The sequence below is a fragment of the Podarcis melisellensis genome (assembly GCF_964234715.1).
Source record: "Podarcis melisellensis genome assembly, chromosome: 2".
NCBI lineage: Eukaryota > Metazoa > Chordata > Lepidosauria > Squamata > Lacertidae > Podarcis > Podarcis melisellensis.
In genome coordinates, this window is record NC_138529.1 from 110590746 (window position 1) to 110610205 (window position 19460).

The 19460-nt window shown below is 42.7% G+C and overlaps 1 protein-coding gene across 1 annotated transcript; it reads right to left on the minus strand.

Moving 5' to 3' along the window:
* Positions 1-1830: 1830 nt before the first annotated feature.
* On the minus strand, positions 1831-18149 carry LOC309365174 (natural cytotoxicity triggering receptor 3-like). Its single transcript, XM_081903380.1, has 4 exons — positions 18009-18149; positions 6017-6370; positions 4217-4339; positions 1831-3208 (listed from the first exon to the last, which is right to left on the minus strand). The coding sequence occupies exons 1-4, from the start codon at positions 18058-18060 to the stop codon at positions 3147-3149; spliced, it is 591 nt and encodes a 196-aa protein (XP_081759506.1). The 5' UTR covers positions 18061-18149; the 3' UTR covers positions 1831-3146.
* Positions 18150-19460: the final 1311 nt, after the last annotated feature.

Sequence of the window (19460 nt, forward strand, 5' to 3'; positions counted from 1 at the left end):
AGCAGGGCCAGTGGTCAGGGATGATGGGAATTGTAGTCTCAAAACATCTGGAGAGTCGAGGTTGAGGAAGCCTGGTCTAGGAGAAGCCTTTGTTGTGCCAAAGATTTTAAAGAGCAGTTGGAAATGACAAGATTTTTTTAAAAGAAACATAGGCATGTGTTCCAAATATACAGGGATCGTCCTTACTTTTTATAACCTCAGTAATTTTTTGTTTTTTGCATGCCGTGTTGTTTCCTACAAGGCCTTGTAGAGTTGCTGCTCTTTTATATTCAAGTTCCATCTTCCTTTTTCCTCCTTTTTTATTTACCGGTATTTATGATTTTGAGGTTTATACCTTTCAATAATTCTACAGTCATTTTAACATTTCAAAACTTGACTTCCTTCCCCCCCCCCCTTTCTGAGGTTCCTTAGATTTATTTTTAATATTTTCTGCATACTTTTTCTTGAACCTAATTGGTTCATTTATTCCTCTACTTTAAATACATGTTCTTATGAAACTGCAGCTTGTTACAATAATCCTGCTAATGTTCTTGTCTGTTTTCAATTTGTTTGTGAATCTTCAATCAACCATTTCCATTCTTCTATAAAAAGTCTGTTATCTTGATTTCTTATTTTTCCAGTACGTTTGGCCATTTCTGCATATCAAGCTCCATCTTCCATCCAGGCCGCTAGAATGGAAATGTACAGGTTTGTGCATGCGTGGAATGCATGTTGTTTTTATTTTTATTTATTAAATTTGCATACCGCCCTTCATCTCACAGCATAAAAATACAAGATAAAAACACAAAATAAAGACAAGAACAAGAACGAAAACAAACCAATACCCCAATACCCCTATCCCTAAACATACACACAAACAGTAAGGGTGCCTTCAAGCTGTCACTATTTTGTAGGAGGAATTCAAGTGTCTTCTTATTTCTTTGGCAATCACTCGTAGCCAAAAATTTATGGAAGATTGTCTTCCATAAACACGGTTTTTACAATGAGTCCGTAAGTGACTATGGAGGCCAGTTCTGGAGCCACACATCCTTCCACAGTGGGGATATTGGTTTCCAGGCGGGAGTTGATCACAGTGTGGATTTGCCAAGTGTGTCTTCCTCTTAGCACGTTTCTCCCTTGCGTCCTGAGTTCGAGTGTCTTCAAAGCCCATGACCCCTTTGGTAAAGGCTGTTCTCCAACTGGAGCGCTCGCAGGCCAGTGTTTCCCAGTTGTCAGTGTTTATACTACATTTTTAAAGATTTGCCTTGAGTCTTTAAACCTATAAACCTCAAGTGTATACTGCTTGGTGTAAGGAAAGCAGATGAAAGTGCTTCGTCACCTTAGCGCAACAAACCAACTCCATCATTCTTTTTAAGCAGATCTTTTGCAGCTAGGAAAGATGTAGGAAATGCACAAAAAGTGCAGGATGAATGGCTGAGTCAATGGGAAGACATATAAACACACATCCCACAAGCAAATCAGGACAGATGCTCAACATCATATAACCTCCCCATGAACATTCAGTAGGAGTCTAACCTGTTAGAATTCCTGCTCCATGATTGCAGTCATGGGATTTTTGTCTATCACATGACGGTGTATGTTTTGACTCCACAGAGTGGGAAGTGATGGAGACGGGATGTTTGTGTTGCTGTGTTCCGTGAAGTGGGACTATTGTCCTTTGTTCTTTTTCTCTTTGCTGTCTGATGCTAGAGAGAGAGGGAGCCATGTTGCAGTGCTCCGTGTGTGTTTATATGTAAATAAAGTAGATTAGCCAAAATGCTGAGTTGCTGAGTTCTGTCACGCAAGGTGCGCAAACTCTGCGGATCCCTAAGTGTGCCGGTGCTGGTCGCTGTGATGGTCGGGCTGAAGAAAGCTTTTGAAGCTGCCGAACGATCCACCAGGAGGGAGGGAACATGCCAGTCGGGCATGTGTCTCTGCCAGGGTCCTACCCGAGTGTAGGCTGAACTCAAATAACTCAGGATGAAAGTGGAATAAGCATGTCATCTGGAGGGGCCCTAAGGAACCTTGCAGTGAATGGCCTGCCTCTAAGAAAAAACAACCACAGCTACTGAGCAGGAAGCAACTGCAGTTGTGAGGGGCCGTCAGCAAAGTGCCCCTTTCTTCCATCACCTACCCCCAGTGGCAACTCCAGGCAGCTAAAAGCCACCATTTTAAACTTCCCACAGTGCTTTGTCATCACTCGGGGCATTGTGACATTGGGAAACGTCAATTACAGGCTCCATTAAGGGGCAGGGCCTTACCTTTCTGAGCCCTCAGATTCAACTGTATTCCCCCCCCCCCCCCCGAGGTTTCCCAAAATTTTGTTGAGGTCAGTGAAATCAAATAAAATCTCAATCCATTCTATGGAGAACCTTGCAGGGCTTGTCATCTCTATTGCTAACATAATTTCTTAGAACAATTATGTCATATTTGTTGGTTTATTCGTGGTGTTTACATCCCACCCTTCAACAATCACATGCACGCACATGACAAATTTGTGCTATCAGTAGAGATGGCTGAGTATTGTGAAGATCTCCTCAGATTTGCTCAGGATTTTTCCAGGGCAGGGGTCGGGGGGGGGAGGGGGAGAAACTCAGGAAAAATCTGGTCCAGTTGGAAGACTCAGAAAGGTGTTGCTCTGTACCCCTAATGGACACAGCCTTTACCAAAGGTGTCATGGGCTTTGAAGACACTCGAACTCAGGATGCAAGGGAGAAACGTGCTAGGAGGGAGGCACGCTTGGCAAATCCACACTGTGATCAACTCCCGCCTGGAAACCAATGTCCCCACTGTGGAAGGACGTGTGGATCCAGAATTGGCCTCCACAGTCACTTACGGACTCATTGTTAAAACCGTGTTCATGGAAGACAATCGGTTACGAGTGATCGCCAAAGAAGAAGGATGTCGGATCCTTAGCAGGAATTGTCAGTATTGTCTATTGGGTTGGGACATCCAAGGATAGTCTAGCAATACAATTACTGAAACTATAACATCAAATTCAGCCTGTGTTAGGTTTGCTCAGTAGCAGAGGAGTCTACAGAAGGGTTAATTCTGCTCTGTTGATGAAGGTCCTCAGATTATAAAGGGGAGGACGAGTTCTACTGGATTGAAGGGGGAAAGGAATAGAGAATGGGTCGTGGGTTTTGTAGCTGCCTCTGCTGCTGTTGTCAATTCCTGCTTGTTGCTTTATATTTGCTCTGTCTGCGGTGCAATGGCCTCTTTTGTGGAGCTAGAATAAGGAAGAAAAGAGGTAACTATTAGCAGACTGGTTTTCCAAGTGCGCAGACTGACATAACCAAAACAACAACACCTGACACACGCGGAAGAATGAAGTATCAAATTGAGGTGCATGAAAACTTCCCATTTGGCCCATGGGACCATTTTGGCCAAGCCGCACCCACCTGCCCCACACAGCTGATATTCAGGGGGGTGGAAATGTATGTTCCAGCACACCACAGATCTGTTGCTGCCACCTACAACTCCCCACCAAGGCCTACAGAGCAGTCCTCTCTCCCTCAGAGCTGCCCTGCCACCACCTGGCTTAGTTGCCTGGCCTGAGTTAGTACAAATAGCCTTTTCTTGCCCAGCTGGTTGTGAAGCGGCATCACTCACCAGTGCCGTCCCACCCATGAGACAAGGTGAGGAGACTGCCTCAGGCAGCAAAATCCACAGGGGCAGAAGATCCCGATGTAGATATTTATTGCCCTCTTGTTCCTAATGAAGGTCTTCAGTCAACCCTTCTTTCCTGACCAGGAGGGGCATGCAGTTTTGCAATTTTTTAAAACCCTAATTAAGCATTAGCCTTCCCCTGAATGGATTCAGGACTGAGACTGAGTAGGCTGGCTAGTGTTAGAATTCCTGCTCTATGATTGCAGTCATGGGATTGTTATCTATCACATGACGGTGTATGTTTTCATTCCAGAGAGTGGCAAGTGACGGAGGCAGGATGTTTGTGTTACTGTGTTCCGTGAAGTGGGACTATTGTCCTTTGTTCTTTTTCTCTTTGCTGTCTGATGCTAGAGAGAGAGGGAGCCATGTTGCAGTGCTCCATGTGTGTTTATATGTAAATAAAGTAGATTAGCCAAAATGCTGAGTTGCTGAGGTCTGTCACGCGCATGATGTGCAAACTCTGCGGATCCCTAAGTGTGCTGGTATCCGTTGCCCCTTTCCCCTTCTGACGCTCTCTACGGTCCAGAAAATGCCAGCTTCTGCAGGGGGGGGGTCTGAGGTTACTCACATCTCTTCCCATAATAAAGACGTGTCACCAAAGCAGTGGTTGTAATTCCAAAGGTACAGAGGACAGCGCGCAGGAGAAGCCATATGAGGACCATAGTATCCTGTTGTGGTGCAGAATTAGACCCTGGAAGATTCCAAACACAGGAGAATGGGTTAAGACAGGGGAACACAAAGACATATAATCAAGACCATATAACACTGGTCCTGAAAGACCTCCATTGACTCCCAGTACGTTTCTGAGCACAATTCAAAGTGTTGGTGCTGACCTTTAAAGCCCTAAATGGCCTCTGCCCAGTATACCTGAAGGAGCATCTCCACCCCCATCGTTCAGCCTGGACACTGTGGTCTAGCTCTGAGGGCCTTCTGGTGGTTCCCTCATTGCGAGAAATGAGGTTACAGGGAACCAGACAGAGGGCCTTCTCGGTAGTGGCACCCGCCCTGTGGAACGCCCTCCCACCAGATGTCAAGGAAATAAACAACTATCTGACTTTTAGAAGACATCTGAAAGCAACACTGTTTAGGGAAGTTTTTAATATTTGACGTTTTGTTGTGTTTTTATTTATTTATTTTTGCAAAAATTTTATTAGTTTTTACAATATCAGCGACAAACAAAAACATAAAACAAACAAAACATAACAAACATAAATCATAACCTTATTGAAAATAACAGTTATTTACTTTGTAAACCAACTTCCTCGTTTCCCCTTAGTTGAATTTCATTGCATATCCTTATAACGGTTTTCCAAATCCCAATTTTAATACCCTTTAACTTAAACATTAACATCTTTAAATCTTCTCCTTCTTGTATTAGACATATTATTTTATCAGTTAACATAAATACAATCCTAAGCCCATTAAGTATCTGGACACTATTTCCAGTTATTTTAGCTTAACAAATTTAGCTAAATTATCATTAAATTTCTTCCATTCTTCGTGGTGCTCCTCCTCCTTCTGGTCGCGGACTCTTCCGGTTAGATCGGCTAGCTCCATAAAGTCCATCATCTTCATCTGCCAATCTTCTACTGTTGGTAATTCTTGAGTTTTCCACTTTTTAGCTAACAAAATATGAGCCGCAGTTGTGGCATACAAAAATAGATTAACATCTTTCTTGGGCAATTCTGAACCTGTTATTCCAAGAAGAAAGGCCTCTGGTTTCTTTATAAATATATATTTCAACATTTTTTTCAATTCATTATAAATCTTTTCCCAGAAGTCTTTCACCTTGGGGCAGGTCCACCACATATGAAAGAATGTTCCTTCCTTTTCTTTACATTTCCAACATGTATTATCACAATTATGATACATCTTTGCTAATTTTACAGGAGACAAATACCATCTATACATCATCTTCATAATATTTTCCTTTAACAAAGTACATGCGGTGAACTTCACCCCTTTCTTCCACAATCTTTCCCAATCCTCAAACATTATATTATGTCCTAAATCTCTTGCCCAATCTATCATCACCAGTTTAACTTGTTCATCTTTCGTGTGCCACTCCAGCAAAAGCTTGTACATTTTAGATAAGTTTTTACCTTCAGTATCTAACAACTCCATCTCTGTTTTGTTGTGTTTTTAATATTCTGTTGGGAGTCATCCGGAATGGCTGGGGAAACCCAGCCAGATGGATGGCGTATAAATATTTTTATTATTATTCACTTTCACTGCCGGTTCTCAGAATTACATACTACCAAAAGCTATTCAGGTCATCTTGATCTGGGGCACCAGACTGGGAGCCTGAATTGGACAATACAATCCACCCATACAAAAGTCAGGCCTCCTAGATTTCCCATCAGCTTACCTTTCAGGTCTTCTCTAAGCACGTGAAGCTCAGTCCCGTTCCCCGACGTCTCCTGGAATCCAGGGATCTTCACCACGCATCGATACACCCCCGAGTCGTAATGTCTCAGATCCCGTATCTCTATGTCGGCTCTTCTCTCCAAGAGGAAGGCCTGCTCCGAGGTGGGACTCACCCTTCCCATGAATTCCCGGGTGGTCTTTCTGACCTCCACCCCTGGCTCCTTCACCCACCGGAAGCTCCCAACCTTGGGCTCTGAGGTGGAGTTGTAGGAACAGTGCAAGGTGACGGAACCGCCTTCCGTGCCTTCTGCTGAGCTGGGCTGGGAGACCATGAGGAGTTCTTGAGCCTGGGAAGCTAGGAGAACAAAGATGGAAGAGTCAGGAGGTAAGGCAGGTGTCCCACCCCACACAGCACCGATGGCTGGACGGCAATTTGCATCGTCCCCAAACGTATGCCATGCTGGTCTTGGCTTATGGTCTCTCTATGCAATGGTCTTTGTGCTTCTCCTCGGTTGTCTCCCTTCTGCCAAATTTTAGGTCATAACAGCCTTGTATTTAATCACTCACCTGGTTACTAAAGGGACACAGAAATCTCCCTTTTACTGAGGGAGGGTGTTGGTTCATCTGGCTTAGCAGTATTTACAGCTGTTATGTACTGAGTTGAATAGGATCCAAAATGCAGCAGTCTGATTGGTCCTAGAACAATAGGATTCAGAATGCAGCAGTCTGATTGGTCCTAGAACAATAGGATTCAGAATGCAGCAGCCTGATTGGTCCTAGAAAAATGCAGCAGTCTGATTGGTCCGCAAGAGCCACCCAATCCAGCTCCAGGTGGAAGTGAATCTACAACCTGATTGGCTTACAGGAGAATCCCGGAATTAGCCAATCACGTGCAGCCCATTGTGTATATAATGTATATAAAGCAGATATTGTGGGGGAACTTTCATTCCTCCTCACCACTATGGGCTGAATAAAGAGCATGAAATCCACTCTCGACTCTGAGTATATTTCAACAGCTGTCCAGACTTTCAGACTGGGGTCTCTACCAGACCTCTCTGAAGTTGCTGAGCATTGAACCTGGGCCAATCTGCCTGCAAAGCATGCATACACACAACAACAACAACAACAACAACAACAACAACAACCACCACCATACACAATCCTAAGAGGCTGTTGGCCTTTCTTCTCTATTCTGGCTTCAGAGGGAGGCTTATCTTCTTATGGAGGTAGAAAATGAGTCTCTTAACAGGGTAGTAAATATTTCTGCATGCTAGAAAGGTTTGTGGGCTTGTTTACAAGGCTGGATTGCCGGGCGCTCAGGTTTCGTTCGGCCTTTCTGAGATTATTTACACAATGCGCTTTCAACAGGTGGAATGTGGCATACAAACATTGAGGATTATTATTATGGAGATCGAAGTAGGAATCTGCATTGAAATTTGAACTGTTGCTTTTCTGCATGTAATTCTTTCAACTGATTTTTTGTTTGTTGTTTGTTGTTGTTTTTGCATTGCGTTCGTTTTTATATATGCAATCGTTTTATATAGGTTTTAATTGTATTGTGAAATCACTTAAAGATGCCTCATAGGAAGCAACTCATAAATTTAAAAACAATTGCAGTCGTACCTTTGTTTTCAAACAGCTTAGTTCTCAAATGTTTTGGCTCCCGAACGCCGCAAACCTGGAAGTGAGTGCTATATATATATTATTTTTAGATAATAATTTATTAAATTTTAGGAATAAAAAATTAAGAAAAATACAAAAAGACAAAATCACAAAATACAAAAATACAGATATTAAACATAAAAAAGAAAAAGATAGAAAGAAAAAACAAAAATCCCTCTTTTTTAATCTCTCATCTTTGATTAACTTATTTTCCTGACTTCCTCACATCTCCCTTTTTTGTATCCCTTTTGAAATTTGATTCAGCAAATTCATCAACCCTATTTAATTTATCTATTTATCTATTATGACTCCAATCTTAACCTTATTGCTAGAACCCCTTCAGTTCAAATCAATGCCATCAACATAGGTTTGCGAACTATTTTTAGAAGGTGAGCGTCCAATGGGGCTTCTGGGGCTTCTGCAGCCAATCAGAAGCCACACTTTGGTTTCTGAACATTTTGGAAGTCGAACGGACTTCTGGAACGGATTCCGTTCGACTTCTAAGGTACGACTGTATCATGATAATAACTCCTCTTGCACAATGGGACTCCCCACCTCCCAGCGCATGCACCCCATGCCCTGCTAAAATCTTCAGAGTGTTGGACAGACCAGAACAGAACCCCTGGAACAGATTGAGGAATGCATGAGGGGAGGAAAGGGGGATAATTTCCTGTTGCGCCAGCAGAAATCCTTTCACTGATGGAATGTCCTATTATTAGGAATCTGTGCGCTTTTACTGTTTCGTGCAGGATCACACATCCAGACGGGGTTTGTGTGGGATTCATTTTTTGTGAAGAGGGCTATTACCAAGGCCACACACACACACACACACACCCTCAAAGCACATTCCCTTCCGTTCCATGTAGCTGTTGCCGAATTTGGGTTTGTGGAAGAAGTTTGCAATCATGACATGAGGATGGAACATGTGGGCAGGCTGTTGGACAACGTTATGTGAGGGGAAGTAGTCGACCAACTTCCTGTTTGACGGTAAAAAGGCAAACGTGGGTAAAGAAAGCAACCATGTGCAATCTATCCCTGCTTTTCTTTCCCTCTCTGTAGATCTGTCTTTGGCTCATGTGGATCATTTTAGCCTAGAAAGGGGTGCAGGAAATTTGGAAGGCCGGGAGCAGAACTGAATCCCATGCGGCAGCTTGTCTCAATAAAAGGAAGCCTTGGGAATGTATTGTGTGGGTATCGATTGAAGTGATAACCAGCTCTGTATTTTGTTATCTAACAGCTGAGTTTATCTCAGTGAAGACCTTACTTGGGAAATAAATACAACCCAGGTGGTTAAGAAAGCCCAACAGAGACTCCATCTCCTCAGAGTATTGCGGAAGAACGATGCCAATCAACGTTTGATGATCTCCTTCTACCGGTCAACAAGAGAAAGTGTCCTTTCATACTGCATCACCGTGTGGTACGCTGGTTTGACATCAACTGATAGGAAGTGCCTGCAGAGGGTGGTGAATACAGCACAAGATATTATGGGCTGTCCCGTGAATCCGCTGGATGAAATAGCGGAAGAACGTTGCCTCTGGAGAGTGAGGAAAATTCTCAGGGATGATTCACACCCTGGCCGGCACTTTCTTGATCTCCTGCCCTCGGGCAGAAAATATAGAAGCAGGATTAGTCGCGCCAACAGAGTAAAGAACAGCTTCTATCCGTGGGCTGTTAAGCTGCTGAATGAAAAGATAACAACAGGGCAACTGACTTTTGGGTTTGGTGTGTGTGTGTCAGTAAATGAGGGGAATTAAGACTAAGAGAGCTGAGTGGGGGGTGCTCGTGTAATCTCACTGTAAACCATAGAGCCTAGGACTTGCTGATCAGAAGGTCGGCGGTTCGAATGCCCGCAACGGGGCGAGCTCCCGTTGTTCGGTCCCTGCTCCTGCCAACCTAGCAGTTCGAAAGCACGTCAAAGTGCAAGTAGATAAATAGGTACCACTCTGGCGGGAAGGTAAACAGCGTTTCCGTGCGCTGCTCTGGTTCGCCAGAAGCGGCTTAGTCATGCTGGCCACATGACCCGGAAGCTGTACGCCAGCTCCCTCGGCCAATAAAGAGAGATGAGCGCCGCAACCCCAGAGTCGGCCATGACTGGACCTAATGGTCAGGGGTCCCTTTACCTTTACCTTTACAAGTGACAATAAAGTTTTTCAAATATAAAGATGTTTGACTGACTGGGGGGGATACCAGCTCCTAGCTACCACCAGCCTGTTTTCAGTGTGGTGGGAGAGGAGGGATCAGGCCAGTGGTCCTTCAGTCCGCCATTTTGTTCTCACAACAGCCATCCAAATCCCTGTGGGAAGCCTGAAAGCAAGACCTGAGCACAAGAGCGCACTGCCCCCTTGAGTTTCCCAGCAAATGTCACTCAGAGGCATACTTCCTCCCATCAGAGCCTCGCTAGTCACCACAAATGACTAGTCTTTTGGGTCACACAGCAGCTTTCATCTTAGACACCTTCCTGTTCTCCCCTCCCTCACGGTTATCTGTGGCTTAAATCCCTCACCGTTATTTAAGCCACCTATTTCAAATGGCCACACATCACGGGCTCACTTTTATTTTTGTTCTGAAACTATCCCTTGCTTCGCAGTTTTACAAGCCTGGCCGTGTGTTGTCGTGGACTTCTCTGTTCCGTATATAATGGAAGTTCCCCTGCAGCACTAAATATATATATATGAGTTTGAGGAACTGTTAGAAACACAGGATGGTGCCGCAAGAGCCGCTTTTACTCTGACCTCATTTGTTTATTCATTTGGTAGAATCCAGATAGGGACTTCCTATTTAACAATTATTATTATTATTATTATTATTATTATTATTATTATTATTATTATTATTATTATTATATCCCACCCATCTGACTGGGTTGGCCCAGCCACTCTGGGAGGCTTCCAACATATAAAAAAAAACACATTAAAATATTAAACATTTTAAAAAAACTTTCCCATACAAGGCTGCCCTCAGGTGTCTTCTAAAGGTTGTATAGTTATTGTTACAAAAGTTGGGTGCCTCTCTCTGCAAGAGCCCATGGCGTTCTCTAAATCCCCTTTAAAAAAACAGATTTTGATTTTGCTCCAGCCTTTTAAAATGCAGCGTTATTCGTTTTTATTAGGAATTATAGGTACCAAGATTCCATAGGTTCAGAAAATACTTTTTATGTATGCGACAACTGCTGCACGGATGTTCTTAGCCCAGAGATGGGAAGAAGAAACAGTCCCGACCAGCTAAGAATGGCAAACCAAGTTGATGGACCATGCAGAAATGGCAAAATTAAGTGGGAAGTTCAGGAACCAAGAGGACACAAACTTTTAAAAAGAATGGGAAATTTTATAATTTATTTAGGAGACCATTGCGAGCAGATGAAAACAAGAGCAGGATTTTAATCTCACTTGTAAGGTAACAAAGACTATGGATAACTCAGGTGGATTTTTTTAAAAAAAATGTGGATAAGAGATTGAAAAGCAGTTGTAAATGTTGACATTTGGACCCATGGAGGGGATGGGGGGAAGTCTTGAGATTCAGAGCAATCTCTTTGTTAAGTTGTGGGCGAACATATCAGACGACACAGCGATTCTTCCAAAGCAGCTCTTTATTTGTAAGCTGGAACAGAACTGAACTGAGGAGCTCAGTCAGCCTGCTTACATAGAGCTCCACTAGAATGCAACAGTAACCATATTCTGTAACTAGCCAATCACTGAACGTCACTTTCGATCCTTCATTTGCATACAAACTATCCAATCACTGAACGTCACTTTCGATCCTTCATTTGCATAACTATCTACAGTATCCCCCTGCTGGCTCAGGGTGAAAACTTCAGTACATAACACTCTTTATATGGATTTGTAATTGATTTTGTTATTAATTTATATTTTTAAAAATCAAATAAAATCTATTTTCAAAAAAGGGGGGGAAATGCATCATGATTGGGAACCACTTTTCAACGGTAGCTCTGCAAATACAGAACTCCAACTCCATCTTGCCATTTCATTCTGATCTTTAAAGCTGCCTATACACCATACATTTAAAACACACCGTTTCCACCACCAAAGCATACCGGGAAATGTCGTTTACCCCACACAGAGCGACAATTCTCAGCATCCTATGTTTCCTTAACATGATTTTACTAATCTAGATTTCCAAGATAGCCTACAAAAAAGAGAACCATAAAACAAATATAAAACAGATCAAAAACATCAGAAACCAAAGCAATTATCATAGCAACAGCAAAAAAAAAAAGCAGTAGATATAAAATCAGTTAAAATCCTGGTTAATCTTTTCCCCCCCTTTTTTTTGTAAAACGTCTGAAACATGGTTCTCTGGGCAATACAGTCAGGTGGTGGCATATAAATAACAGTAATTATTATCACTATTATTACTATTTACTATTATTTACTATTTACTATTTATTTATTATTATTTACTATTTTTATTATTATCATTATCATTACTAACATGAGTTTGACCAAACTGCGGGAGGCAGTGGAAAACAGGAGTGCCTGGCGTGCTCTGGTCCAGGGGGTCACGAAGAGTCGGACACGACTAAATGTAATTATTATTATTATTATTATTATTATTATTATTATTATTATTATTTATTTATACCCCGCCCATCTGGCTGGGCTTCCCCAGCCACTCTGGGCGGCTTCCAGCAAAGTATTAAAATACAGTAATACATCAATCATTAAAAGCTTCCCTAGGAAAGCTTACAGAGTGACAAGGATATTTAGAGAAGGATGGGGCCAGCTGGGGCAGGACACTCCGTGGGGCCTCCGAGGAGTCAGCCTGCCTCCTCCCACTCAGCTGCCCTACAGCTGAGGGGGAGGCAGCGGGCGGACCATTTGAAGGCAGTGAGAAGCCTGCGGGCACCCACGCCACGACATCACTCCCAGAAGAGACGTGTGGCTCAAGCGTACTGCAGGCCCTGCGGTGAGTGCCGCATGTCATTTTGTCAAACACCCTCAGTGGTGACACCCGGGGCGGTCCGCCCCCACTGCTCCCCTTCCTCCACCCCTGCTCCCAGTCACCAGTCCAGCTGCCGCATTCTGGATTAATTGCAGTTTCCGGGTCACCTTCAAAGGTAGCCCCACATAGAGCGCATTGCAGTAGTCCAAGCGGGAGATAACTAGAGTATGCACCACTCTGGCGATACAGTCTGCGGGCAGGTAGGAGCGTGCCAGGTGGAGCTGGCAGACAGCCGCCCTGGACACAGAATTGACCTGTGCCTCCATGGACAGCTGTGAGTCCAAAATGATGCCCAGGCTGCTCCCCCTGTTCCCCCCAAACAGTATTTCTATCTCGTCAGGATTCAGGTTTAAATGTACGGTATGTACTAGGGATGTCAGATACAGTGGTACCTCGGGTTAAGTACTTAATTCGTTCTGGAGGTCCATTCTTAACCTGAAACTGTTCTTAACCTGAAGCACCACTTTAGCTAATGTGGCCTCCCGCTGCCGCCACCGCGTGATTTCTGTTCTCATCCTGAAGCAAAGTTCTTCACCCGAGGTACTATTTCTGGGTTAGCGGTGTCTGTAACCTGAAGCGTCTGTAACCCGAGGTACCACTGTACACTAGGTTAAAAACACACCATCTCACAAACACACACACACACCGAGGTACCACTGTATTCACTCAACATCAGGACCACATTAACTTCATACAAAGGCAAGCAGGCATTTGGTGACACCAAATTTCAAAGCTGCATGTATCTATCACAAATTAACGCAACTTGCGTTCAGTTTGTGGTGCTTGGGTGCACGCTCCATTGAATCTGGTTAAACCTATTTTATGATATTGCTTTTTTGTTGTTGTTGCAATTTTATTTTGGTATAGTTTTTATTTTAGTTATTTCATTTAGGTGCCAGCGTCGTCAACCACAGAATCCTTTCATCTCCCAACAAGACCTTTTTAAGTAGAGATCTTTATCCCAGTCTGCCTCTGTTTTCATATATGGAATTGTTTTTAAACGTTTTATATATGAAGCTATTTTTGACAATTTTTACACTTTTCTTGTTTCATTGTAACAGGTTTGTTTTTCCTGCTGTAACCTGCCAATGGGGTCTTATGGCACAGGGAGATAAGTAAGTTTTGCATAGACCATTTACCAATTATTTTTAAAACAAATACCTAAGCAGCTTACAGTATAGGTTAAAACATAATAAAATAAAAAAAGGGAAAAACCCACATTCTGTAAGGCACAGTTAACAACTAAATAGAGAATCTTCCTTGGCACCGAAATAGATATTACACATAAAAACCTGCTGCAAAAATACACTTTGTTCCAACCAGCTTTCCCAGCTGAATAATTGGACCTCTACCATGTATGTCTATTCTTATTGTACATCACTTTCAGATGCTTGCACAGATGAATAAATGGTTGATAATATTTTAAAAAAAAATAATGACAAAAATACAAGGAAGTTTCAAACAGCTGAGGAGAATATCCTCTCAATATAAAGAAATAAAACAAAATGTTACGAATGAAAATCAGCACAAAACTTATATTAACTTTTCATTCTGCTTACTTCCCTCTGTCTGTAAAGTTAGGAGTAGCATAAATAAATAATTGATAAAATAAAATTCATTTTAATTTGAATACTGAAGACACAAAGACAATTGTTTACAGACTCACTGAAATTTGACCACCCAGAAATTAAAATTCTCATTCTGGAGGCCAAAGATACCAGTCAATTCTAGTCTCTTGCATCTGCCATCGTGGGGTTAGCAGAGGATCTGACAATTCTGATTGTTTCTTGTTTTTCTATAGTCTTAAATTCTGTTTTCCAAATTTCTGCAGCAATTGGTGTGTTAAAAAAATCCCCATGAGAATTCTTCAGCATTTCAGTGGGAATTTCTTCTAATAAGCATCTCATATACACATTTTCCCAAGAAATTCCCCCTAATATAATGTATGTTGGTCTGCTATTTTCACAAATATATTCATTTTAATGCAGGCTTTCCCCTAATATATGCAGTTTTGTAAGCACTGTCTGGCTGGAGAATTGCATCACAAAATTTGGGTCTTTGTGATTGTCAAAGGACGGCGGTGTTTCAGTTCTCGCACTGTTTTGGAAAGCACGAATTGGCTAGATTTAGCTTTTAATTGAAAGTGCATCCCTCCCCCAGAGAGTTGTCTTGCCCTGGGGGAAGGAGAGAGCTAGCTTTCAGAAAGGATTTCCCTACCACTGCTTCTATCTTGCCTCTATTGAACTAAATTGTTGCTGATTTGTGAGGTTATATGGAAAAGCTGTAAGTCTAAATCCGTACAAACAAACAAACAAATACATACAGGGCCTTCTCAGTGGTGGCTCCCCATTTGTGGAATGCCCTCCCTGGCAACATGCATTTGTTTTCGCTCATTATTGGCTTTCAGGAGTTGAGAAACATTCCTGCTTACCCAGGCATTTAATGGTCAGCTGAGAGAATGCGACTGTTTAAAGATGCTTTTAGACCTGTTTTAAGAATGTTTCAAGAATGTTATAGATGCGTTTGCCACCCTGGGTTCCTTTGAGAGGAAAGGTGGAACGTGGGTGGGCTTGCTCTGGCAGGGTGGAAAGCTGTGCTACTATATTTTGGGTTTCTGGTTCCCCCTCCTCCTCACTCCTGTGGAGGCTTTTTAGAGTTTCGCTGGTACCGTCAGAAGTAAGGAAGTAAAATCGACAAAGCTTTTTGCAGAAATAAACAAAAGACATAGAGGAAATGCAACAGCTATCTTCCTGGTAAATATTGCCCCAAACAGGGATAGGGAGCATGTAGCCCTCCAAATGTTGTATGGCCACAATTTCCATCCTCCTCATCGCCTGCCGACATGCCCAATATTCAGGTTTGAGGGGAACTGTAGTCCATTAACACCACACCACCAGGTCTGACTAGCAGAAGGATCTGAGAGAGGGATCTTTCCCAGCTCAGCCTGAGATGCCAGGGATTTAATCTGGGAGTATTGGGAAATAATTTATAATGAATTGAAAAAAATGTTTTAAAGTACTTTTCCGAAACAAAAAAACAGAATATTTTGTTGGAGATAAGTCAGATGGAAATTCCCAGGTGTCAAAACATGCTATTTATGTACGCCACTACTGCGGCCCATGTTTTGTTAGCCCAAAAATGGAAAATGAGCGAGGTCCTGACTAAAGAAGAACGGCAACTTAAACTGATGGAATATGCGCAGCTTGTGGACCTGACATATAGAATAAGAGAACAAGAAGAACATATGCTTGGAGAAGAACGGAAAACGTTTATTGAATAAATGGGGGGAACTGTGTACACTTGAAAACGTTGGCATTATTAAGATAAATTCAACAGTGTAAACAAGTTTTGATGGATGTATTAATGGAATACTGAATGGTTTAGTTAATGTAAAATATGCAGGGGTTTGCGATATGCGATTGAACCATGGAAAGAGAGGAAGGGAAGTCTTTGACATTTTAAGGTTTAATGAATATTTTAAATTGTGAAATAGAAAACTCAATAAAAATTACACACACACACACACACACACACAATAATAATCTGGGCTGCTCAGTGTACAAAGCACATGTTTATCGCTAGCCCTTGCTGTCCAATGTGCCTTTATTGAGGGTGCTTCTAGATTACCTGCTTATTGAGCATTAAGTCCTGATTTATTCGCAGGGAAGTTAGATAATAATCCCACACTTTCCCCATCACCTTCCCAAAGGTCCGGTTTTTGTGGGTGGGAGGGGAGTGGGTCTGTTGCGCACCCTCCAAATTTGCCAATATGTGATTGAAGCACCCCAAATCACTGCCTCAGTGCGAGAGATGGGAACGAGGCTCAGCTTTGCTGAAAGACAATCTCTGTCAGACATCTCCTGCCCCTGAACTGTTTCTGTGTCAGCTGGTTGTGATAAGAATTACTATTTTAAGAATTGGTGCCTGTTTGTTCCCCCCCCCCTTCCCTCCCTGTCTCTTTTCCCTCGTGTGTTGCATTTTGGGGGACAAACGCCGGCTCCCTCGGCCTGAAAGCGGGATGAGCACCGCAACCCCATAGTCGTCTTCAACTGGACTTAACCGCCCAGGGGTCCTTTACCTTTCTAACTTGCATTTTTTAGATTGTAAACCTGAGGGCAGGGACCACCTTGTTTAACTGACATTAGACTAAGTTTTAATTTATATATATATTTAACTGTTGCTATATCTGTATTGAGAGTGCCATGGACTGCAAGAAGAACAAACCAATCCATTCTGAAGGAAATCAGCCCTGAGTGCTCACTGGAAGGACAGATCGTGAAGCTGAGGCTCCAATACTTTGGCCACCTCATGAGAAGAGAAGACTCCCTGGAAAAGACCCTGATGTTGGGAAAGATGGAGGGCACAAGGAGAAGGGGATGGCAAAGGACGAGATGGTTGGACAGTGTTCTCAAAGCTACGAACATGAGTTTGACCAAACTGCGGGAGGCAGTGGAAGACAGGAGTGCCTGGCGTGCTCTGGTCCATGGGGTCACGAAGAGTCGGACACGACTAAACGACTAAACAACAACAACATATCTGTATTGTCCCTGTTATACCTAATTGCAGATTCAAATGTATCCCTCTCGTGTTTTATGACTTCCTTGATATTGTATGTGAGCTGGAACTGGTCTGTGACCGAAATAATAAAATTCATTCAACTGACTGTACGTAAGCCACTCTGGGGGCCTTTTAAGCCAAAGACCAAGGTATAAATGCTCTAAATAACAACCCTCTTCCCTAAAATTCTGTAGATTCCAAAGCCTTATCAAGTCCCACTCTGCCCTGCCAAAAAGCAGGGTCTACCCGCAGCGCCAGCCCCTCACACAATCCAGACCTCCGCCTGCCTCAGGTAGCCTGCCAGCTCCAGCAGAACAAAAACTTGAGAAATCAACTCAAACTATAAAAGAAAAGATAAAAAAATTCCCAACCAGTGAACAGATGAAATATTCCTTCCCTGTTGCCAAATAAACAGTGATCAGTCAGAGCCTGAGTACAAGCAAATTCCATCCACCAGTTCTATTCCACAGTGCAAATTCTAGAGTTGCAGGCTTTGTTAAAACACACACACACACAACCCTCTACTCTTGTGTCCAACAGCTGCCAGACATAATGAAGGTAAGTAAGCGATGCTTTCCTCGTCATATTATGTCCGCAATCAGGGGAGAAAAAATGCTTACCTAATTTCCATTTGTTATGCCTGCTGTTAAAGACACAGGAACAGAGCCAGCAAAAGACAGTACACACAATTACTATTTTTTAAAAGACAGTTGGCAACCCTAGAAATCTGGATCAGAACTGCCCTTCCTTGACTCTCCAGCCCCCTCGCCTAAAGCTTTTCCTTGTGAAACATCGAACACACCTGCCTTGCTTACCTGTGATCAGAGTCAACATCAAGTGAATCGCTTTCAGGTCCATGAGGCCCATCTGAGCAAAGCCGGTGGGTTGGTGGTAGTTGTGGACAGAAATGAAATTCCTTTTGGGGAAGGTGATAAGAGATGGGGAAGTAGGGCAGTTTCTCTTGTCTCTGAAAGATGCTGGTTGCTAGTCACTCAGGCCCGGTTGAAAACAAGGCTTCCTGTTTGTGGGGCAGATGCGGAGAGACAGCTTGTAGGTTGTTGCGATGGGGTGAAGATAGGAGAGGAAAGGGGTCTGGTGGGGTAGCGCAGAGACAGAAATAGGTGTCTCACACACACTTGTTATCTTTCCATAGTCTTCAGCCATCCTCTCATACAACCTGTGTTGTGAAAGTGTGCAATTCTAGGTTCTGGATCAGAACCTATGCTTCAAGAGCCTCTGCGCGCTTCCTGGGGATGATGATCTGTCCATTCTCTCAGTTTCTCCTTGGTCCAGTTTTAAATTTAATTCACATTTTGGCAGCAATTCGCAATCCCCCACCCCCCTGCAAAAAAAAACCATTACAAAACCTTCAGCATTTTGGTGCGAATTTCCTCTAGTAAGCACATTTTGTATGCGGTTTTGACTAATATACACATTTTTGCCAGCAATTTCTCCTAATACGGTGTGTTTTTATATGTTATTTCCACAATGTGTTCATTTTTAGGTGCACTTTAACTTAATATATGCATATTATTTTGCTCTCAAACCTTCCTTTATTTAATATGTGCATTTTTGTAAATACTGGACAACTGCATTGCAAAATTCGGACGTGTGAGAATTTCGATATTTGACTGTGTTTCAGTTCTCACAACACTCAATGGCCCAATTCCTATATTGTTCAGAATGGATAAAATTGTATCTGTAGGAGACCCTCACCTGTTGAACCCAGGGGTATGTAAGGACAATTATCCTGGTCCCAAGTTATAAACCCAAACCAGCACCTTGAGGTTAATAGATTAGGTTAAATGGCATACAAAAATGAATATACATGTACAAAAATGCTGTATTAAGATACTGGTGTGAATGATAAGGAGCTTTTCTTTTTTACAAGATCGCAAACAGATGTGGAAGTGTGTTGAGGATTGAATTTAAAATTGGGACAAGAAATTTGGAGAAACTGAAATGGGCAGATTCACCCATCTCTACTTAGAAGCAAGGCCCATTGAACTGAAGGAGATGATCCCCAAACAAGTGTGGGCAGAATTGCAGCTTTTCAAAAATTGTTTTTCGGATTTGTTAAAAACACAAAATTTGAAATATTACCAAATTTGTGCCAAGCTTCATTGCTTTGTTCAGTTTAGAGCTGTTCGGGGGGGGGGGGGAGGAGAGAAGGGAACCAAACCCCAGAAATGGATCCTTTCTTGAAACCACCAGTTCTTCTCCTTTTCAAAAGTGGAAAATGTTTGCTAATGTTTCTTGGTTACCTT

What these genes read in the sequence shown, in the direction of transcription:
- LOC309365174 (XM_081903380.1), bottom strand. Translation starts at nt 18,060, where the DNA reads ATGGGCCTCATGGACCTGAAAGCGATTCACTTGATGTTGACTCTGATC. An exon ending in GATGTTGACTCTGATCACAG is followed by an intron (nt 6,371 to 18,008) that starts GTAAGCAAGGCA and finishes TTGTTCTCCTAG; the next exon opens with CTTCCCAGGCTCAAGAACTC. An exon ending in TCTTTATTATGGGAAGAGAT is followed by an intron (nt 3,209 to 4,216) that starts GTGAGTAACCTC and finishes TCCTTATTCTAG; the next exon opens with CTCCACAAAAGAGGCCATTG.